The following is a 23395-nucleotide window of genomic DNA, read 5'->3' on the forward strand; positions in this document are numbered from 1 at the left end:
AAAGGAGTAAGAAAATCACAGATGCTCCTCCTTACGATGGGCCTACATCCTAGTGAGCCCACTGTAAGCTGACAGTACCCTGAGTCACAAATGCATTTGCAGGGTAGTGACTGGCCTTGCAGCCAAGACATCCATATGCCACATCAGAGTACCTGACTTCCATACCCACCTCTGGTTCCTGACTTTGATTTCCTGCTAATGTGGGCCCCAGGAGGCATAGATGATAGCCAAAGCAGTGTATCCCTGCCACTCAGGTGGGAGACATGGATGAGATCCTGGCTCCTAGCCTTGGCCCAGCCCAGCCCCAGGTTTGGCAGGCATTTGGGCAGTGAACCAGCATATGGAAGCGCGCTCACACTTGCTCGCTCTCTCTCTCTCTCTCCCCCTACTCCCCTCCCTCTCACATATATATGTATTCACATATGTATGTAGATAATTTTTAAGAAAAAAGAAAATGAATTTAATGTACCTAATATACTGAACATGATCTTAGACTAGTCTCCCCTAAACATTCCCAGAATACTTACAATAGCCTATAGTTGGGCAAAATCATCTAACAGAAAGCCAAGTGTAGTAAAGAAGTGGATATCGCATGTACACACAGAGACAGGCATTTTTTACACATGATGGGATGAAAAACATAAAGCAATATATCCCCAAATTGCTGGCAGCACAGCACACTATCAAGTATCAGTGTGTGCCCTGTGGTCAGGTGGCTGACAGGGACCTTCAGCTCACTGCTACCACCCAGCATCACAAGAGAGTATTGCACAGAGTATCACAAGCCTGGAGAAACCAAAATTCAAAGTACACTTTCCAGTGAATGTATGTCACTTTTGCACAGTGATAAAATTGAGAAATCACAAGTTGAGCCATTGGAAGTTGGGAACATCCTGTATTTGACTTGAAATATCACCCATCTGTACAAATTCAGAGGCAGAAATGACCAGGACATGTTCAGGACACCAAAAAGAGAAGCCATAAGGGCAAATAGGGGGTTGAACTTGTGAGATGGGAAGTATTGTAAAGGACTTTGAATCCTAGAACGAGGCTAGTAGAGTTTGAAGGGGCAAGCACAGCAGGGCCTGTGATGTGCATTCTGAAGTGAGAGAGTGTGGAGCTGAGGATAGAGAATGGAAGAGAATGCCTGGTGAGGAGACACCTGCAGAAATGCAGAGGTGAGTGATGAGAGCCTGGGTTGGCATGGAGGCCAAAAGACAAGGCAAAGATTGTTAATGACTTGGCAGGACTGTCACAGATCAGCCATAAGGACTAGAGAAGAGTCTCGAATCACTGTCATTTGTCCAAAAATGTTTTGAGATTTGGGTGGACACATAGTTCCTCTGGGCTGAACCGCAGTGGCGGGAGCAGGGAAGGAGGAGGAGGAGAGGACCTGGTACACAGTGTGCTGAAAAGGCACGTGGGGAGACCAGCAAGCCTGGGCCCTGACACTAACTGGTTTTAGGTTCAGATCTCACAATTTGCCCTGGTCTCTGTTTTAGGAATTTCACCCAGGAAACATAAATTGAAAACACTATGCACCATCTTCTATACGCAGCCATCTGTCTTGGGCTTTCCTTGTGGGCTGCTGATCCACCAGCTGATTTCTATGGGACCAGCCTTCTGTTCAAGCAAGGGAACTACATTCTTCCTTTAGTAAAATCTAGCTGCTGCTTCCCTCTAGTGGCCACTCAGGGCCACTGGAACAGTGCCTTTGCTCTTTGTCCCTGGAGTGCTGGTCTGAATTGGGAAGCCAAGATGTTAGGATGGACGGGGATCATAAACCGTGCCTTCCGCCAAGGGAACACTATCCGTCTTGTCCAGAGGGCATGTGGTGGTAATTGTAACAGAGAGGGTGTGGGAGGTGGTGATCAGAAAGGCATGATGCCACAAACATGGGAGATATGGGGTAGCAGTCAGTCCCAGGGCAAAACCAACAGCAGATATGAGCAAAAATCAAATTAGGACCCACCCAATAAATGGGTTAACCTTCTAAAGGCCATTCTTCACACTGAAGGGAGGGTGGGATCAGGGATAGGGAAATCCTAGCAGTAATTCACCAGGAAAGACCGTAAAACATCAGGACCCTTTTGGTCGCTGCTGCCTCTCCTACCCATTGCTGGGCACCTGTTCTGGCTCAGGTGGGATCAGTACAGTTGGAGAGGCCTTGTGGTGATGGAGCTGAGCAGGCCGCTGGCCCAAGACAGAGGCAAGCGCTCTGGGCTCTCTCTGGTTTGTAGCTAAGCAGGAATAGATGTCACAGCCAAAGGAGGGCTCAGACACTGATAACATCAACAGCTCTGAGGAGACACGGTCATAGCAGTGTCACGTGGAGCACTGGGCGAGGCGGCACTGCTAGGAGCAAATCACTTTTCAGGGGACCCCATTGCTCATCCCCGGGGCCAGCGGCCTATGCTCCTCCTGTTGTCATGTTCAGCACACTTGGGTGATGTATGTTCCCAGTCAACTGTGGCAAGGGGGTGGCCATCACGGCTGTCAGCCTCACGGTTCTGTGCCCCAGGCCCAGCATTAGTGGCTGGCTGGTGAAGAGGCCAGCGAGTGCACGGATGAGAGAGCTGGGCTTGGAGCCTTGCCTCTGCTGTCTGTCGTTAACACGGCCTTTAACAAGTCATGGCGCTCTCTGAGCCCCAGCTTCTCCATCTGTCAATGACCAGATGACCATGCCAACCTCATGGGATCCGTGAGAATTAGATAAAGTCTGCAAGAGATATTATGAGCTGTGTAAAGGGCCAATCCCATGTTCGTTACTCTCTCATTCTGCCTGAAGACTAAAAATTAGTAAGATGTCCACGGGCATTTCCCCTGGCCTGGGAAGCAGTGACTAGAGATATTTGCTTTCTGAATCAGAGTATTTAGAATGTGCTGCTTGTCCTGCATGTGAATCTGTAATTCTCGCCCCAGCCTGCCAGCAGCCACTGCCCCCCTTAACTGAGCCGGGGCCCCTCAACTGTCCCCTGATCGCCCTCCTCCCGCCCCGGTCTTGGCAGACATGCTGCCTGTGCTTGGATACCCGATGCCCAGCCACACTGACTAACCAGTGTTTCCTGATGGACCTCAGGGGAGCGTGGCCCCTTTCCAGGGTCATTTTGCCAAGCCTCTGCGAGCGACAGGATTCCTTGACCACAGTGTGAATATGCTATCCACTCTCCATTAGCAACAAGTGCTTTCTCTTCCCAGTCTGATGCTGCTCTGTTACTTCTCTAGGAAGTCTGGGGTAGAAAGAGAAGTCACATTCATGGCCCTACAAAGGGAAATTGTAAACCACGTCATACCCTTCAGCCCTTTAACCTTGGGCTTGAGAATGTACATTCGGCTAGGACGGAGGCTCTTGTCTTCTAGTGAGAGAATTGAGACGTGAGACAGAGTAAGCAAGACTGTGGTAAGCACGGTATCAAGGTTTAATGGGCTAGGGCGTGCACCAGAAGGAGCAGGCACCTCTCTAGATAGCATCTGAGAGAGACAGCCTCATCATTCCATCGGGGTAAGCCGGGTTACATAGTTCAATGGAGAGACTACACTGGACAGATGAGGCAGGCATCTCAGCAAAGACCTGAGAGCTGAGAGAAATATACCAGATAGACCAGGCGGGCATCCCAGGGAGGAGCTCAGAGTCTGCATTCAGACTGGGGCTTATAAGGGAGTGGGGTCCAGTTCTTCCCAGTTTCTCTCGCTCCACCCACTTCTCCTGGACAAAGGGATTGCTCGGTGTGAAACAGGTGAAATTCCTCCCATGGTTTTATTACCCAGTGTTCTCAGGCTGGGTCGCCCACATGGTGCTGGGCAGAGAAGATTCTCCTAATTCTAGCTGGGACACCTACAAAAGTTATTGGGGCATGGACAGGACTTTGTAGAGGATACTGGGCGGCTTTCAAGGCGTGCCTCCGAGGCTGCTGGAGGCCGCTCCCTTCCTTCCCATGGGTGCTTTGTTTTCCTTAGGCCCCCTCACACATGGGCTAATTCCTATCCTCCTGCCTGACATGGTTATTTCTAACTTTTCTCCCAGTCTACCGGTTTACCTCAGTATGTACCTTTAGGGGTGCTTTGGAAATGAGCTTCTGCTCCTTAGATGCTGTATCAGTGTAGGAAAACATGTCTCACTTAAGTGCTAGATCGTGATTACTAGGTAAACAATAGCTAACAGTTATTGAGCACATGATGCATATCAGGGGTTGCCTGTGTTAGTTCATGCAGTCCTCACAATAACGCTGTATGGTCAGAGCTGATATGATCTCTATTTTAGCGATAAGGAAAATGAGCCAAGGAGAGGCTAATTAACTGGTCCGAGGTTATACAGGTACTGACAACAGAGATGTATTCCAATAAGCAGTCTAGTTCCAGACCCAAAAACAACAAATTGGGAAATAGTGACCCACATCTGAGTCATTGAGACTCGATAGCTTGTTGCACTACTGTGAAGGTTGTCTCCCGTCTTTGGCCTGGTACCTCTGAAGCTCAGCTTTGCCCAGCTGCACAGCCCACACAGTGGACACATGCCAGGGGCGCCTGGCAACATTCAGAGGAGCCAACTAGAGAGCAGCTCTTTGTCATCTCAGATTTCTCCCAGCCGCCTCTCCTCCCTCTCCTACAGTTGCCATTGGGGTTTTCAGAGCATTCCCATGGGCTCTGTCCTCTCTCTCTCAGTCCTGGGCCCTGTTGTAGGAAAACCAACTGCAATCAGAACCACAGTAAAGACAGCATAGGTCAAGCCCAATGGAGTCAGGGGATACCACCTCTGGGCAGGGCAGTGACCTCCAGGCCAAGGGGCAGAGTTGCAAAGGCCTCCTCATCTCTGTTGACAGTTCATAGGGGTTCCTCAGAGCCAATGAGATGAAGACAGAACTAACACTTGCTATCCTGCTTCTTCGTTCCCCTCTTCTGCAAGGAGTCTGCCCAGCACAGGCCCAGCAGTGTCTAGTCTGCATGTTCTTAGAAACCTGGGTAGGGAGTGCAGGAATAAGTAGCACACGGAGCTGTCTTTTAGTTTGCATTTCCATCCTCCTTGCTAGAGAGCTCTACCTGTGTTTGATAATTTCATGTTGAATGAAGAAATGAACATTAAATGGAGCCAAATCTGAAACACCCTAACTTTGACTGCTGGCATTAATTATGACCCCTGGGCACACCGAGCAAGTCTAGCTCCTCCCCCTGGTGGATCTGAGAAGCCTACAGCACAATATCTGTGAGCTCTGTCCTCATTCCTCCTCCATTTTTCTCCCACACCTGGATGAACACGTGGAAAACACTTCAGTTTTGCAGATGACACAAAGCCAAGGAATCATTACGGTGATCGCTGAGACTAAACAACACTGTGCCTTGGCTAGGAAGTTCTTGAACAGTGATGAATAGAAGGGTCTCTGGGTCAAAAGCTTCAGTAGCCCAAATACAGAAGGCAGGCAGCTGGCCTGAGAAGCAGCTATGAATCCAGGTGGGCTTTGGTGGGCAGGTGCAGTGGAAACCAAAGCACGACTTAGCACAAGGCCTTCTGACCACACTCCTGGGAGTGTGGTGCCTAGCCCAGGAATGGGTCCACCTGCTGTGCCTATGCCAACCACATCTCAGCAACCAGGCACAGCTCGGGGTGGCCCCTATTAGGAGAGACAATGACATGCTGACATTTATCCCGAAGAATAAAAGAATTTGGTGAAAATGTTGAAAGTCACACATTTGAAATCCATTTAAACGGACGTTTTGAAAAAGAGAAGACTTAAAGAATTCTTGCTCTTGCTTTCCCACAAAAAGCTCAGTGGAAGAAAGATTTCTGTATCACCCTAGATAGCAGACTAAGAACAGTGGAGGGAGAGTGCCCTGTAATCGGAGGGAACAGTTTCATAAAGTACAGAGTGTTGGAAAGAGCCCTTGAGCAGGAGGGTAAATGAGAAACTCAGTAAGGCCCAGGACAATGTTGGGGTTCCCACGATCTCCAATCTCAGCTGCCTTCCTCAGCCGTGTGTCCTCTACAGCTTTGTCAAGCATGACTTTGGAAGTCCCCTTTCCACACACACGCCAATCTATATATCCATGCACGCATAAGGTGCAAGCATGTACCCAGAGCCTCCTGGACTCTGTAGTCATAATCCAGCAAGGCTTACTAAAAGGAATCCCAACCCTAGAATGTGAAAACTTGAATCTAGTCCTGGCTTTGCAGCCAATAGGCTTAAGCCCCCAGTTTCCCTACTTATGAGTTAAGATACTCTTATTTACTTATTCATGCATTCAACAAATATTTATTATCTACTATCTTCAAGACACCATTTTCCCTTCTCTTTCAGGGATTCCTTTTGCTTATGTAAAATAAGGGAATTAGACTAGATGAGTCTCTACTAGGCCCTGGGTCCACCTTGAAGAACCATCATCACAGCCCCATTGTGTTGTGTTGGCTAAGGTTTAGATGGATGCTTTGCTAAAATAAAAAATCCCTGGTCGTTGAAGTGTTTCTCAAATCTATTAAGTGAATGAAGAGATCAATTTTAATTATGTCTATGAAAGGCATATTATATAAAGAGAAACAAAAATGAATAAAAGAGAAAGATGGTAGCAAATATGAGTGATAATTGTTAATGCTAATGAAATGCTTATTGAGTCAAACTTGTGAGATTTTGAAAGTCTGAAAATGCCTTTGGTATATCCTCACTCTCAATTGATAGTTTGGGTATAGATTTCTGTGTTGGAAGTAACTTCCACTCAGAATTTTAAGGAATTGCTCCATTCTTTTTTATGTTCCAGTGTTACTGTTGATCTCTGCTGTCATTGTGATTCTTGGGTCTAGAAGCTCTTAGAATGCCCTTTTATCTGCCAGTGTGCCCTAATACTGCTTTAGAATTAGCCTTTTAAAAAAATTTTCTTTTACTTATTTGAAAGACAGAGTTACAGAGAGAGATAGAGACTGAGACAGAGAGATCTTCCATCCACTGGTTCACTCCCCAGATGGCTGCAATGGCCAGCCAGAGCTGAGCCAATCTGAAGCCAGGAGCCAGGAGCTTCTGCTGGGTCTCCCACACAGGTGCAGGGACCCAAGCACTTGAGCCATCTTCCACTGCTTTTCAAGACCATAGCAGAGAGCTGAATAGGAAGTGTAGCAGGACTAGAACCAGAACCCATATGGGACGCCAGCACTGCAGGCTATGGTTTTAACCCACTGCACTACAGCGCCAGCCTCTAGAATTAGTGTTTCTAAATTCATTACACCAAGCGCTTGGAACATTGTATCCATTGGGCAATTCCTGCCCTTCAATCCTGGGAATTTTTCTTTACAATTCATTCTTTTCCATTCTGTTTAGAACTTATGAAATCAACTCTCATTTTCTTTTAGTTTCTCTTTTATTTTCCTCTCTTGGTGTTCTTGTTCTACTTTCTGGAAAATTTCTTTGACATTCTCTTCCCTCTGTGGAAAGCTTCATTTCTGCTGTATTAATTCTAAGTTTTAAGAGTTCTTCTCCTTCTGCAACTTTTTCATTTTCTCAACAGCTTGTTCTTTTTCTTCTCTTAGTTCTAGGTTTCGTTTTATTGTCCTACTTGCATTTTGTTTCCTCTGAGTTGCTGGTCCTGTCTATTGATTTTGGCCTCTGATGAAGAGGCTTTTCTGCAAAGTCTGGTAATCTATAGCATAATATTACATTTTTGACTATGTAAGGGAGGAGTCTGGTTGGCAGTGGGATTATACTGTGATACCATCTGACAGGGTCTAGACAGTTTGGTAGGAATAGATATCCAAGCATCAATATTTGAGTTTCTCTACATCTTTTTGGTTTCCCCAAAGAAGGATTTCAAATCTGCCTAGCATGTGGCTCCCAGAATCCTGGGAGCCCAGGGTACAAGGGTGGTGGCCATCTCCCCCTTCTGTAGGTCAACCGTCCTTAAATTTCAGTGTTTCAGGCAAGTGCACAGAGAAGGGACCTGAGGCTCTTGATCAAAGCATCTTCCCATTTCATGCCCACCCTCCATGCTGCCTAGTGCTTCCACTCTCTGAGTCTGTGGGCTGTACAGAGCTAATTGAATCTCATCCTGTCAGTTCTACCATTTCAGATGCCACTCTTGCATCTGCTTTCTGTCATTCAAAAAAAAAAGTGTTGGCTTGTGTTATCCACTTTTATTTCCCATTGTCTTTGTTTTTGTGGGTTTATGTCCTCCCCTTCTGATGTCATTTTTGCCAGGTTTAGAATTCGTGGCAATGTAGTCAAATGATTAAAGAGCAAGGAGATTTTTATTTGAAAAGGGGCTCAGAACAAATCAAATGTGGGACCTCTCCTGTTAGACCCTGATAGGAATAGAGGAAGCCAATGAGCAAGACTTCTCAGGCATTGTGGCTGGACTTATCAGTTATATGCCAGGGGACGATTTATGGAGTTTAGTTACTGGAGTGTTCACCAGGTACTTATTCGTCACCTGCTAAATATCAGGTATCACTGCAGACTCAGGACAAGAGCAAGACAGAGATGCTCCTGCTCTTTGGGGTCTGAAATTATGAAGTGTGATGTGAGCAACACATACACTAACAAGTAAACAATACCACAAAATGATAAGTGCCTAAGACAGGTAAATCAGGCGATGTATTAGAGAGTGGACACAGAGACTACTCCACGCACATCTGGAAAGGCCCTGAACTCCAAGTCCCCCATCCTAAGAAAGAGGAAATTCAGGCGTGGGGAGGGAAGGGATGTGTCCAGTGTCACATACAGGTGAGCCCACACCAGCACCAAGGCTTGCTGACCCCCATTGCTGCCTTCTTCTCACTGTTAAGTACTGAGCAAGGCACAAGATCTAGGAGACCATGAGACCACAGTGCTCATTTAAGCACCCTGGAAAACAACTTAACCAAACAGCTCCTTCAGCTCTAGTCAGCAGCAGCCTCCCCAGCTCCAGCAAACAAAATAAAGCAAACTGTAAGCTTTAGACTTTAATTGGACCTGGCAGCTCCATGGGCTACCAACACACAAACCAAAGAAATCTCAGAGTTCCACAGCAATATTCCTAAGTACCCATATGTTGCTTTACATGTTTGCTTCTAAAATTGTAAGCAATTTGAGATAAAAGCCCCGTGCTAAACTCATCCAAAGGGACCTACTTTCTGAAGAACTTATCTGAGCTTCACAGTAATGTGGGGACAGAGGGTTAGTGGGGGTGGATTTTGAGTCTGCTTCGCTGAGCCATCATCAGTAACTTAGGGCTGGGCTGTCCTGAAGCTTCCACAGAGGCCCAGCTGGAAACCACCCATCAACTCCCCCGCAGCCCCCACTCACCACTGCCATTTTTTTTCTCTCAAAATATTATGCCTCCTTGGAATATTTGCATTTTTCCTATTACATTCACTTTAGAGAATGCCATTGTTAATGCTACGGTTATTTCATTATAAAATAACGCTTATGTGAAAAACATTGGGCAAAACTTGGAATTAGAAAGGAGGGGGAAATTACCCAGAATCTACCACCCAACAAAACCAAAGTTAGCTTTCTGATGAATTTCCTTCCTGTTTGTTTCCTGTGAATAAAGTCATTAAGTTGTTGATGGTACTCTTCACATATGAGTCATAAAATATATAATTTACATCCTAATTTTTAATTTTTTTATTTTGTATGAGATAAGCAGCTTTAAACTTTTATAAAGCTTTATAAATATCTAGTGGCTGCATAATTAAGCATTCACCTAGTGGGTATATTGTAATTATTTAACCATCCCCTTCTTGTTTGGTTCTGATGTGTTAGCTTTAAGGACTTTTTATGATAATTATTATAAATTGTCCTCACGTAAGAAAACTGCTGTTGTGAACACTTTACTGCTTAAAACCCTGTCAGTGCAGCTGCATATCACCCCTGGGCCGCATCTCAGCTTTTCCAGAGGGAGAAAAGTATAGAATGCCCTGTTGCCAGGCATTTCACCTAATTAAATGAAGTTACTCTTCTTATACTTTTAATTTTTATTTATTTATTTGAAAGACAGTTACAGAGAGGCAGAGGCAGAGAGAGAGAGAGAAGTCTTCCATCTACTGGTTCACTCCCCAAATGGCCGCAATGGCCAGAGCTGGGCCAATCTGAAGCCAGGAGCCAGGAGCTTCTTCCAGGTCTCCCATGCGAGTGCAGAGGCCCAAGGACCCGGGCTGTCTCCTACTGCTTTCCCAAGCCATGGCAGAGAGCTGGATTGGAAGTGGAATAGCTGGGACTTGAACCACCATCCAAATGGGATGCCAGCACAGCAGGTAGCAGCTTTACCCACTACGCCACAGCACCGGCCCCAATGAAGTTACGTTTTAGCAGTGGAATTCCAGGCAGGAACAGCAGGTGCAGAGTGTAAGGGGGAGAAGAAAAGGATAGTGTTTGCACGGGAGTTAGCAGGACTTCTCAGTGCCCTTGAAACTGTGCCAAGAAGACACACCCTAACTTTACATTGTGTAACTGCCAGTCCTGGCCTCCTGTGTGGCCATTGGTGCATAGACGTTGATGCACCTGTGAACACTGTGGCTAGGAGATGTGGAAGAAAAAGGTAGAGGGAGTTAGGAGGGGGCAGCCAGGAGAACAGGAGGAAGAAGTGTGACTCATCTGATGGGTACCCTTGAACCTGATTTTCCATCAGTGTCAGATCCAAGCACGCGGGCAAGCAATGTGAGAAACTGACACTCACAGTTACCAGTGGGCTCAGCCTGCAGGAATTGAGGGCAGTCAGCAGACTCCTGGAAATAAGGACTTCTTTACATAGAAGCTTCCCAGAAAGCCATGCAGAACAGAGAGACAGTGATCCTCATTTTCCAGAAAGGGATCCTGGGCCCCACTGTCCCCATGTTGTAGTCAGGAAAAGCATATGCTGACCTGGCAACTTTTAAAGTGTCCAAGTCGGCTTCCCTAGGCAGCCCTAGGGCCAGTGCCTCTGATTGGCCTGTGTTAGGACAAGACTCCATTAAGATATTTTTTGAGACTTATTTATTTGAAAGACAGAATTACAGAGAGAGGGAAAGATAGAGAAAAAACTATCTTCCATCCGCTGGTTTAATCACCAAATGGCCGCAACAGTCAGCTGGGCCAGGCCAAGGCCAGGAGCCAGGCTTCTTCCTGGTCTTCCACGTGGGTGCAGGGGCCCAAACACTTGGGCCATCCTCCACTGCTTTCCCAGGTGCATTAGCAGGGAGCTGGATCAGAAGTGGAGCATCTAGGACTCAAACCGGCACCCATATGGGATGCTAACATCACAGGCGGCAGCTTTACCTGCTGTGCCACAATGCCAGCCCCAAGATTATTAGACAGGAAAAATATTGGGTTCATTTATGTAATTGACACACATACAGTTGATTTAATCTATTCACAGCCAGCATGCCATCAAAACTGATACCGATTTTTTTATTTCTTCTCTACTCGTTCCCCCCTAAATTTAAATAATAACAATTAACACCTCCAGAGCTTATTTTTACAGCACTTAGGGTGCTAACTCTTCTCACGATGTCTTACATGCTTTAAAATTATTACCTCATTTATTCTTCATCACAGCTTAAAAAGTTGGTACTGTTATTCTCCCCATTCTTCAGATGAAGAAACTGAGACAGAGGTTATGTAGCTCTCCCCCGATCACACAGTTGGTGAGGAACTCCAGAGCTCACACCCTTAACCACTAGGCCGTGCTGCCTCTGGGGACCCAGGTGGAGACATGGAGACACACAGGAGCTGAGACTGAAATAGCAACTGTAGGATGCTGGGTGGGGTGTTATCACAGGTCTCCAGATGCGCTTGAGAAACTGTCAAGGAATAGTGTGTTCTTTTTCCATACCACAAGGATGCTCATAGGGGCAAACTAGCTTGCATGGCTTACACAGGAAGGGGTTGGTTCAGCTGATCTCCAAATACTAACCGAGCAAAAGGAGACCCAAAGTGAAGTGACTGTTTCTGGTGACTATGAGTAGGAATGGAAAATGCAGACAGGGCTACCAAGAGTGGCTTCAAAGCCTGTCCCGTGTGGGTAGCAGTCAGTGTTGGAAATAAGGCCACACAGCTATCGCTGGGGAGCAGGAAGAATGTGAGGCTGGGAGGAGCTCCTTCTGCCCCTCTAGAAAGCCCCACAGGGGAAGGAGGAGGCCGGGGGTTGGTCAACAGGGACCCAGAAAGGAGAGACTGGGCAAGGAAAGGCAAGGAGTTAAATGGCAGCTGGCAGCTGGGGGATACCTAAGTAGACAGCATTGGCAAGGCTCAGCTGGTCTTCCTGGGTCCTGAGAACTAGGCAGAGCAGGTATGAGAAGCTCCCAGAAATGGGCTCAAGGCTCAGGCACAGAAGGCCAGACAGAAACTCGCTGCTGGATAGGGGAGACAGTAACAGAACAAGAACAGGGAAGATTCCAGAGACAGGGGAACAAGCTCAGAAGAGAACTGAAAACATACTTCCTGCTGAGATTCTGTGTTCCTATATCAGCTCCCAGCATTTCCCTGAGTAGAAGTCAGTTTGGTCTTAGACACTGGAGTCAAACAGAACTGATGCTGAAAGTTAGGCCCCATAGCAGGTGGCAAAACACGCACAGTGAAAATACATGGCCTCCAAGTTTTCAACAGAGTGTGCCAGGTCTTCCCACTGCCCAGGGAGTTGTGCCTGACTGCAGGGGAGATGGCCAGGCACTCCCACCGCAACACCTCGGCTCAGCCAGAGGATGCCCACCATTTGGGAACGCCATGTAGGGAGAGGCTGGACCCAGTGTGTAGCATGAGGGAAGAGAAAGAAGGCTCCTGGCTAGGGGACCTGAGAGAAATCCAGGATGTGGCTCAAGAGTTTGTACATCTTGGTGGGTGTGCAGGCCTGCTTTGCTCCTGAGAAGCAGTTACAGGAACACAGGACGGGGCTGGCTCCCAGTGTGTTGTTTCTCAAGTACCATCATTAATCAGCTCGATAGTGAGTAGGAAGCAGGCAATCAGCACGTTGCCTGTGCATAAAATCTGCATGGGATGACGGAGGTGAAATCTGCAGGTCAGAAGGGGGAGGCTGGGCCCAGGCAATGCTGTGGGCAGAACACTGGAGCAAGAGGGTGAGCAAGCGGTTAAAGTGTGCAGAGAGGGGCCAGAGGCACTGGGGAAACCATGAACATCAAATTCAGAGCCAGGAAAATGAGTGAAGGGGCAGGGGCGGTGGGAGGGAAGAAGCATCAGAGAAGGGAGACTGGTGATGCAAACGGCTTTCTATATGCAGGAGCAAGTGCATGTTTAAGGAAATGACTATTTTTTTAAAAACTGTCATCTTTAAGACAAGTCAACATGTGGGCAACGTAGAGCAGTCTGAAACCAAGGGGCTCTGTGCTGCCTCGGCTGTGGCTGGTTCTACCCAAGGAAGGATTGAACTGTCCAAGGAGAAACCCCGAAGAATGGCAGGGTAGGTCGGTGAGGGCTGCTTTCAGAGTGCCGTGCCCACGTCTCAGCTGTCAGTAAGTCAGGAGGGGAAACTTTCACATGAGCCCCTGCAGGCGACCCAGGGAAAGAAGACTCTGAGGAAAAGGAAAATTGGAACACACAGAGGGGTCATCTCTGTTGAAAATGGATCCAAATGCAAAGTATGTTCTCTGGGACCAGAAAAGGAAATTAGAAAACAAACAAGCCAGGAACTATAAAATAAAAAGCAAACCATGGGCAGAGGAAGATGTTGAGCCCATTCTTAAGAGGCTGTGGGAAAGAAAAGAATTAGGACCAAGCGGAGATGTCCTTTGCGACATGTTCTACTATGGGCTGTCAGATAAAACCAACTTAAATTCTTGGGACCAGGGATTTAGGCCAGGGAGAGAAAGGAGAGCTTTCTAGGCTGGTGCCGTGGCTCACTAGGCTAATCCTCTGCCTGCGGCGCCGGTACTCCAGGTTCTAGTCCCGGTTGGGGTGCCGGTTCTGTCCCAGTTGCTCCTCGTCCAGTCCAGCTCTCTGCTGTGGCCCAGGAGTGCAGTGGAGGATGGCCCAAGTGCTTGGGCCCTGCACCAAATAGAAGGCCAGGAGGAAGCACCTGGCTCCTGGCTTCAGATCGGCGCAGCACCTTGGTGGGTGAACCAACAGTAAAGGAAGACTTTTCTCTCTGTCTCTCTCTCTCACTGTAAAAAAAAAAAAAAAGAGCTTTCTGAGTGTGCTCCTGCCAGGGACAGGGTAGGTATGACCCAAAGGAATGGGAAGAAGAGAAAATAGTGACTCTGGGTTTGTGTGGCTGGCCCCTGTGACACACACCAGGGCTAGAACTAGCCAGAAACAGAAGTGGGAAGGTGCGTTTCTAAGGAACTGGTCCTTTGGTCCCTTTGTTTGGCAGCCGTGTGTCATTAACTTCTGTTGGGCGTCGACTTGCACAGTCCAGAAGGCTTACAGCAGGTCGCATGAATGAGCCACATGTAAGGGCTGCAAGGAAAGGAGTTTCAAGTGGGCAGAGGTCCCTCAAAGGCCCTTGGCCCTCCGCCCTTGACCTCTACCCTGCCCAGCAGGGAGTGGCTCCTGGAACCTTCTGATGCTGCTTCCAGCCCTGGGCTTCCTGAAGCAGTGCTTCTCAAGTGTGAAACTCAAATCCTTGCTCCGGGAAGAGGGTGAGGAGGGACTGTTTTAGGGGCAGCCCTGACCTCTGACATCCATTTCTCCCTTGCCTGCGACTCTGAGGACTTCCCTTCCTGCCACATGATGGGGGCCTGGTATACCAATCTTTTTGACGAAGCTGATGAGGTTTGGTGCACCAGGACGCTCATTCTGTTTTTGAACGTAATGGGTTTTTGAGTAGACCTAAAGTTCGAATGCAGTTACGCGTCAGGTGTGAGTTCCAAAGACATTGCCCATTAAATGGCTTTCCCACTTCCTCCTTTGTATGGACAGGGAAGCCCACAGGGTGCAAATACCGCCACCCAGTGGTGCATACGGGCTTAGCTCCTGGAAGTGGAATTTTTTTTTTTTTTTTTTTTTTTTTTTAAGAGTTACAGAGAAAGGGAGCTGGCGCCGTGGCTCACTTGGTTAATCCTCCGCCTGCAGCTCTGGCATCCCATATGGGCGCCGGTTCTAGTCCCAGTTGTTCCTCTTCCAGTCCGGCTCTCTGCTGTGGCCCGGGATAGCGTGGAAGATGGCCCGAGTGCTTGGGCCCCTGCACCCGCGTGGGAGACCAGGAGGAAGCACCTGGCTCCTTGCTTCAGATGGGCGCAGTTCCAGCCGTTGTGGCCATTTGGGGAGTGAACCAACGGAAGGAAGACCTTTCTCTGTCTGTCTGTAACTCTACCTGTCAAATAAATAAATAAAATCTTAAAAAAAAAAAAAAGAGTTACAGAGAAAGAGAAGGAGAGATGGGAAGAGAGAGATCTTCCATCCATTGGTTCACTCCCCAAATGGCCTGGCCAAAGCCAGGAGCCTAGAACTCCATCCGGGTCTCCCACATGCACATGAGCAGCAGGGGCCCAAGCATTTGGGCCATCCTCTGCTGCTCTCCCAGGCTCATTAGCAGGGAGCTGGATCAGAAGTGGGACTCACAGTGGAACTCGTATGAGATGCCAGCGTCACAGTCGACAGCTTAACCTGCTGTGCTACAACACCAGCTCTAGAACTGGATTTTGAGTGGCAGGCACTCAGCTTTCATAATCTACATGATCTACCCCCTCCTCCACATCCCACTTCACCACAGGTAAGCTTGTAACTTGCCCCAGGAGGCCCTGGGCTTTGTGTCTGGGTGGCACCTGGGTGTTTGCCCTCAGAGCCTCAGGCCTCATCTGCTCTGCCTCAAGTCTGCCAAAGGGCTGCATCCTCTCTGACCTGAAAGGGGTGCAAGTTGCCTCTCCAACCATGTGCGTGCTTGACCTCGGGAAAGAACCTGGAGTACCTGGTGTTGGCACAGAGGCACAGCTCCCCTGAGGAACAAGAAGCCCAGCAGTTGTCATTCCAGTCAAGGGGACTTCCATGGTCACACAGGCCAGCGTTCCACAAAGGGTCCACTAGTGGAAGTTGGAATCAACTTAGTGAGATGTCACCAACAATTGAGAAAAAAATGAAATCAAATAGGAGAGTGAAACTTGTGTCTCGATAATGTATCTACTCGTGTAGTGTGCATTGGTCAAAACATAAAATGCATTTCCTACAGAGGACTACAGTCTAAAAAGTTTATGAACCCTGCTGGAAGCCAAGCTCAGGCCACTGCTTCCCACCCCCTTCTCCCATGAACAGACCTAAGAATATATACATAATTTGCCCTGTCATCAAGATCTGGGTTCAAGTCCAGCAGAGTGACAATGGGAAAACCATCTAGCCAGCCTTTCTCAGAATCATGACAGGGCAATGTCCCTGTTAAAAATATACATCCTGGGGATGGCATATGGCCGAGTACTTACGGTGCCAGTCAAGAAGCCCAAGTTCCATATCAGAGAACCTTAGATGCCCAGCTCTGGCTCCCAATCCCAACTTCCTGCCAATGCAGACCTGAGAGGTAGCAAGTGATGACTCAGTAGTTGGTCTCTGCTGCCCATGTAGGAGACCTGGATTGCGTTCCCAGCTTCCAGCTTTGGGGTACACCTGGCCTGGACCTGGTCATTGCAGGTGCTTGAGGAGTGAGTCAGCAGTTAGGAGCTTTCTGTCTGTCTCTGTCTCTCTGCTCTTGGATAAAAATTTTTTTAAAGATTTTATTTATTTACTTGAAAGGCAGCATTACAGAAGCTGGTATTGTTGCTCTGACCTGCAACACCAGCGTCCCATATGGGCACTTGTTCAAGTCCTGGCTGCCCTACTTCTGATCAAGCTCCCTGATAATCGCCCAGGAAAAGCAGTGGAGGATGGCTCAGGTGGTTCAGTCCCTATACCCACATGTGAGACCCAGAAGAAGCCCCTGGCTCCTGGCTTCAGCCTGGCTCAGAACTGGCCATTGCAGCCATGTGGGGAATGAACCAGTGGATGGAAGATCTTTCCCTCTCTTTGTAATTCTGACTTTCCAATAAATCTTAAAAAAGAAAAGAAAAAAGCAAGGCAGAATTACAGAGAGAGAGGGAGAGACAGAGGCCTTCCATCCACTAGTTCTCTCCCCAGATGGCCACAATCCCAGCTCCTGGATCAACCTGTGGTCTGGAGCAATGGAGGAGCAGCTGGAGAATCTGTATTTTCACAAACTCCCAAGGTGATTTTTATGCACCTTTAATGTCCAACCTCTGGCCTCAACACCACTGAGCTTGCATTTCCTGATGGGTGCAATGGAGATAACAGTCCCACCTGACTGGTAAGGGCACTTGGCTAACTGTGAGACACGTCACAGAGGTGAGGGGTGTCAACCAGCATCCTTCTCTAAATGATGTTTTGGGGAAGACAGCACCAGGCAGGTTAGAGAAGGAGGACTGTGCATTTAATGGGAATGGGAAAGTGAAATGGAAAAACGGAGCCAACAAGCATATTTTTTTCTTCTGCCTCCGTGCCCCTCCATCCTACAGATTTCCCTTACAGATGTCATGCCGAGGGCAGTGCCACGGCCAGTGCTCGCACAGCTGTCTCCCCGCCATGCCTGGGTGGGGACGTGCACTGCAGCATCCGTCGACCTTTCCAGGCCCACCCTGGCATTCCAGCCCCTTCAGTGGGGCTTGCTAGCAGTCCTGAAGGCTGAGCTTTTGCTCTTGGCTCGCTGTTTCCCAGGCAATGGCTGCACAACACATTAGGGCTGGAGCTTTAGCGGGGCTGCTGGTGCGGGCTTCAAGCAGAGGTGCATGGGCTGAGGTCGAGTTCCCCGGAGGTGCTCCTCTGACCTGCTGTTTGGGGTGAACCTTAGTGGATGACAGACTGGCAAGCGGGGCCTCTCGACTTTCTCATTCCTTCCTTTCCCTTCCTGCTACTCTGCCCCTAAGTGCAGCTGCTGTGCTGAGAGGGAGGTTGGCCCTGTGCTCAGTTCTCTGAGACATCTGGACAGCCCAGTCAGTCCCATGGCGAAGGAAGGTCTGGGACAGCTGGGGAGAGGACCGAAACCCAAAGAGGAAAAGTAAAAAGTCTCTGTGTGCAGCTGGGAGGGCTTCCTCCTGCCTCCATGCTCTCCTGAGAACTTGTGTTATTGGTTCCGGGCAGTAGGGAAGCGCAGGTCTGGAGGGAAGGTGCATGGAGCATCAGTGCAGGCGTATGTTTCAAGATAAATTTGCCCTCCTCTCCTCTTCCCTTCCCGTGCAGGATTCCCCCTGGTCCCAGAGGGCTGAGCCTGTGTAGAGCAAGTCTCTGTCCTCCCAGATAGACGGTGTTCTGCCCCATTCTTTTTACTCACAGCCCTTCTTTTAGACCAGTGGCTCTGGTATGGGGTAGGGATGGTGAGGGTGGCAGGGGTCAATGTTCTCTTCTGTTATTCGCAAACATCAACTACAGTGCATTAGAAACAAACCCAGCAAGGTGGGAGGAAGTGGGGGGCCTCATGTTAAGTGAAATAAACCAGGCAGAGAAAGACTGATACTGCAAGTCCTTGCTCATATATAGAGGCTCAATCAGAAGATCTCAGAGAAGAAGAGCCCAGACCCGTGGGCACCAGTTGCTAGGAAGGGTTGGGGGGACGGAGGGAGAGAGGATTAGCTAGGAGGAACGCTCTCTGGTGCTCTACAGTGCAGTGGGGGCACAGGGTACAGCAATCTATGATGTATTTCTCAAAGAACCAGAAGAGAGGAGTCTGTAGTTTCCCGACACCAAGAAATGGAAACTGTTTAAGGAATTAGAGTTGCTAATTACCCTGACTCTATCACTATACATATGTGAATCATCACACTGCGCTCCATAAATATGTGCAATTATGTGCCCATTAACATCTCAAAATCAAAAATAATTCATAAGTAGCAACAGATGGCATCCCAGTTAGAGTCCGAGGGGTGGCACTGAGGGACGGGGACAGGCCGGGAGAGCCTCAGAAGGAGCCAAGCGGACATGCAGGGGAAGAGATTGAAAGGCTAGGTTGGCGGCGAGCTTGGTAAAGGCCTAGTGGAAGGAGCCCTAGGGAGGCCGGGAGGGTTAGACCCAGAGCTCTGGGCTGGGCAGCTCCGGGCCACGGCTGGGCTGGGTCGTCAGGCTAAGCAACAGAACTGGGCTAACGACTCGTTTTTTTCTTGTTTTGTTTCCTCTTCCTCCTGCCTTCCCCCACCCTGAATCCCATCTCTCCTTCTGGTCCCTCCTCCCCTCTGCCCTCCTGCATCCACCGCCCCCTTCCTGCCCCCTCCCTCCTGCACGCCCCCCTGCCACCGCCACAGCTCTCAGGCGGGTGCGAGTTGACCGTGGTCCTCCAGGACTTCAGCGCCGGCCACAGCAGCGAGCTGAGCATCCAGGTGGGGCAGACGGTGGAGCTGCTGGAGCGGCCCAGCGAGCGGCCCGGCTGGTGTCTGGTCCGCACCACGGAGCGGAGCCCCCCGCAGGAGGGCCTGGTCCCCAGCAGCGTCCTGTGCGTCTCCCACTCGCGCAGCAGCGTGGAGATGGACTGCTTCTTCCCCTTGGTGAAAGGTAGGGGCGGCGCGGCGCCGGCCCGCGAAGGCGCGTTCTCGCCTGTGGCGGGCACCCGCCGCGACCCTTTGGGGTTTCCCGGGGACCTGGTCGTGGCCAGAGTGGGTTGGGGACTTGAGAAAGAGCACCCAGGTGGCTGGGCGCCTTCAGTAAGGCCGCGTGACCTTTCTGAGTCGCTTTGCTCTTGAGAAGGCAGGCTGGATGAGCTGGCCCTCCCACGCTGTTGCCCTCATTCAGAACAGTCCTCTTCTGCCTGAGGCCACCCGGTGGCCTCGACACCCCATTTCTCCCCTGGCCCCCTCCCCCAACGCAGCAACTGCTGGCTCTCAGACCCCCACCAGGGCCTCCTGCTGACCCCAGGCTCCGAGCAAAGCCCAGAGTGAGCCTAGGCTGAACCAGGACCAGCTCTCCCCAAAGCCTTGCCCGCGCCTCACGGTGTGCCCTCGACGGATGGGTTATTTGGGCCTGGGCTTCTGTTTCGGGTTGCTCTGTGCTGCCGGGCACAGCACAGCGCCTCCTGCGAGCTCCCTGTGCGCCTCTGGCAACCCCTGCCTGACAGCCGGGGGGCTTAACCAGCCCTCCGGGTGACGCACACTACAGCTCCTGACCTGGGCTGCCAGGGCTTTGACGCCACGCATTGTGCATCGTGCGACACAGAGGCATGGCCTAGCTCTCAGCTTGTTTTTGTAACCGCTCAGATCGTCAGCCTCCGGGACCCCTCCAGGCAGATCTCTGCTAGATATGTATGGCAAAGGAAGAAGGAAGGCATCTGGCTGTGCCAGGAGGCAGGGACAGAGGTCACCATGGAGACCTGCAGCGGGTTTCCTGATGATGACTGTGAGCTTGTTACGTGTTCCTGCAAGTTCATCGGCTTTATCTCCTCGACCTGCATTCCTCCCTTCGGCCACTAGATGGCGGTGGCAGGTGCAGTATTTGCACTGCTTTAGTGCATCCAGTCTTCTTGGGTTTTACCCCTGGGGAGAAAAACCCAAACACAGCTCCCCAAATCTCCTGCTCACGCACACTGGGCCACCCCCTGTCATTTCTCTGTCACCCGTGGAGGCGATGTGTCAGGGAGCTGAGGACTTATAATTGCAGTGAGTCCTCTGAAGTGGACTGCGGGCTGCACACCCTCCAGGTACTGTAACAGGACACCGGGAACTTGGGAACACAGGTCAGTGTGGAGTCCACCTAGGGCAAAGTGGAGCCCATGCAGGTGGATTCCTGCAGGCTCAAACAAGGTATCAGATACAAAGCACACCTGTGCCTGGCACTCAGTGCCCAGTGACTGTCCTGGTGAATTATTGTCATTGTATCCTTTATCATGGATGATCCAACCAAATATGACAAATTCCCGCAGGTTCAGTCTAGAGACCCTGTGTGTAGAGGCAAAACCAGGGACAGTGGCCCATTTGCTGGGAAAGGCTGTGTGTGTGTGTGTGTGTGTGTGTGTATGACAGGCAGAGTTAGACAGTGAGAGAGACAGAGAGAAAGGTCTTCCTTCCGTTGGTTCACCCCCCAAATGGCTGCTATGGCGCTGCACCAATCTGAAGCTAGGAGCCAGGCACTTCCTCCTGGTCTGCCATGTGGGTGCAGGGCCCAAGCACTTGGGCCATCCTCCACTGCCTTCCCAGGCCACAGCAGAGAGCTGGACTGGAAGAGGAGCAACCAGGACAGAACCAGCGCCCCAACCAGGACTAGAACCCGGGGTGCCAGCGCCACAGGCGAAGGATTAGCCTAGTGAGCTGCAGCACCAGTGGGAAAGGCTAACTTACCATGGCTTCCTGTGTGGGGGTGGTTTTCTTCAGAAGGGGCTCAGTCTCCAGGGGAGACTGGAGACTTCCTGACCTTGACCTGACCTCCTGGGCCTATAGCTGGGAGAAATGAGCACCGCCTCCTTGCCCCTGCCTAACTGGACCCACTGCATGTGCACCCTGGCAGGAGCAAACCCAAGGCAGAGGATCAAAGAGCACTGTCAGAATGGCTGTGTGACCAGAGACTTCTCACCACCCTCTCACCCATGTGCGCTCAGAGTCCAGAGGTGCCCGAGTCCCAGTGGTTAGTGCCTCAGTCCCTGCTCTCCACAGAGCGTCCCGTCTACCCTGGACAAGGCCCCATTTGAAAGTCCATGCATGTGTACACATGCCCTGGCTTGGAAAAACCCCTCCTCTCTCCAGGGCCTGCCCAAAGCATTGGCCTCCTGGCAGAGCCCCAGTAAGCTGTACCTGCTCCCATTCCAGCTGGCTGCCTGGGGTGAGCTGGCCTGTTCTCTCAGCGGTGACCTGTGCTGCCTTATAAGCTTATAACTGCATGGGAATAAAACACTCTCTGGGGCTGTGCAACACGACCTTATCTGGTATCCTGGAGGTCAGGACCAGGTTCTTGTTCAATTCCTAGGAGGGAACTGGTCCTTTTAACCTTGTAGAGAGCAACAAATCCACACTGCCAAGGGCTGTGAGGAGCGGGAAATATCTGCATGACGTCCTCAGTGCCACGTGCATGCTCAGGCCACAGAAATGGGCAGAAGGACCACAGAACGTTAGCACCAAGGAGGAGCTTGGAGAGCCACTTGGTCAGACTCCGTACCCCTAGCTGCACATTAGAAGCACCTGGGAGCTTTCCAAATGACAGAGCCCAGTCTCCATCTGGAACAACTGGAACCACCATCTTCATGGTGGAGCCGGATGATGAGCATTTTTTAAAAGCTCCATGGATGAATCTAAGGAACAGCTTGGGTTGAGAACCAGTCTCCTCTCTTGCAGGGGTCTCTCAGGCACAGGAGAGTAAGGTGACTTTCCTGAAGCCTTGGGGATGTCGGTGGCCAAGCCACAGCAAGAGCAGGGCTCCCCGCTCCATGCCCAGGCTCTGAGCACATGCGCCGTTCCCGCTGAGCTTCCAGGCGCTCAGGGGCTACTCCGCTCTCCCCCGCACCCCAGGCTTTCTCTGGAAGTCTGGGCGGCTCCTTTCCTCCTGCTCCGTCTGTGGCTTGACTCGTGATGGGGTTGGTGAGAAAGAACAGGGCCGTGTGACAAAGCTGGGGTAGAGCCTGCCTTTCATATGACGTTACCGCCACCCTGACGTCTCGGGGCTGGGCCCTCTGAGGTCTAGTCATTCCATTTCTTGATTTCCTCAGAAGGAGGTAGTGAAGGGCAGCACCTCCCAGGGGACAGAGGCTCTGCAGCAGTGACTTTCCACTCCGGAGGCTTCTTAGAGCCTCTTAGAGGAAATTTTTTTTGATGTTTGTTTTTCTTTTTTTTGTTGTTGTTGTTGTTGGAAAGGCAGAGAAATAGAGACAGACAGATAGTGATCTCCCATTCCTGGTTCGCTCCTCAAATATCCACAACAGCTGGGACTGGGCCAGGCCAAAGCCAAGAGCCAGGAATTCAATCCAGGCCTCCCACATGAGCAGCAAGGACCCAAGTTCTTGAGCCATCACCTGCTGCCTCCCAGGGTGTGCATGAGGAAGCTGGAATTGGAAGCAGAGCCAACACTCAAATCCAGGCACTGCAACATGGGACATGGGCATAATGCCAAGTGCCTGCCCCTAGAGGAAAGTTTTTAAAACACTGATGCTCCCTACCCTACCCCACACCAATTAATTCAGAGCCCACAAGGGCCTGCACATTAATATGTTTGTTTTATTTTGCCTTATGTATGTAATTTATTTGAAAGAGAGAGAGAGGAGAAAAGCAGACAGAAAGAGAGAAAAAGACACAATCTTGTGGCTCACTCTTCAAGTGTCTGCAACAGCCAGGGTGTCGCTCCCCCTCTTCGTGGAGGAACGACACTAAACCCTGCCTAGGCTTCATATCCGAGTCACGGCACCATTATGTCGCTCCCCCTCTTCGTGGAGGAACGACACAGGACCCTGCACTGTTCTTTCGTCTGCTCGGCCCTCCCCGGGTTTGCTGCCGGTTCTTCCCGGGTTGGCTACTATCCCTTCCACCTCCGTGGAAGGGCAGTTCCCCCTGGCCACATTCCCCACTTCCGCA

General features: G+C 50.2%; 1 protein-coding gene across 29 annotated transcripts in view; it reads left to right on the top strand.

Annotated features, from left to right (window-relative positions):
- The window catches only part of KALRN (kalirin RhoGEF kinase), a 777940-nt gene that overhangs the window by 601602 nt on the left and 152943 nt on the right, over positions 1 to 23395 (top strand). For all 29 annotated transcript variants that reach the window (XM_089331826.1, XM_089331827.1, XM_089331831.1 and 26 more), the window contains one exon: positions 19157 to 19403. In XM_089331826.1, coding sequence (XP_089187952.1) covers positions 19157 to 19403 — 247 coding nt within the window. The remainder of the gene's footprint in view (positions 1 to 19156; positions 19404 to 23395) is intronic.

The sequence above is a fragment of the Oryctolagus cuniculus genome, chromosome 4 (assembly GCF_051225735.1).
Source record: "Oryctolagus cuniculus isolate XC-2025 breed Fujian yellow rabbit chromosome 4, ASM5122573v1, whole genome shotgun sequence".
Lineage (NCBI taxonomy): Eukaryota > Metazoa > Chordata > Mammalia > Lagomorpha > Leporidae > Oryctolagus > Oryctolagus cuniculus.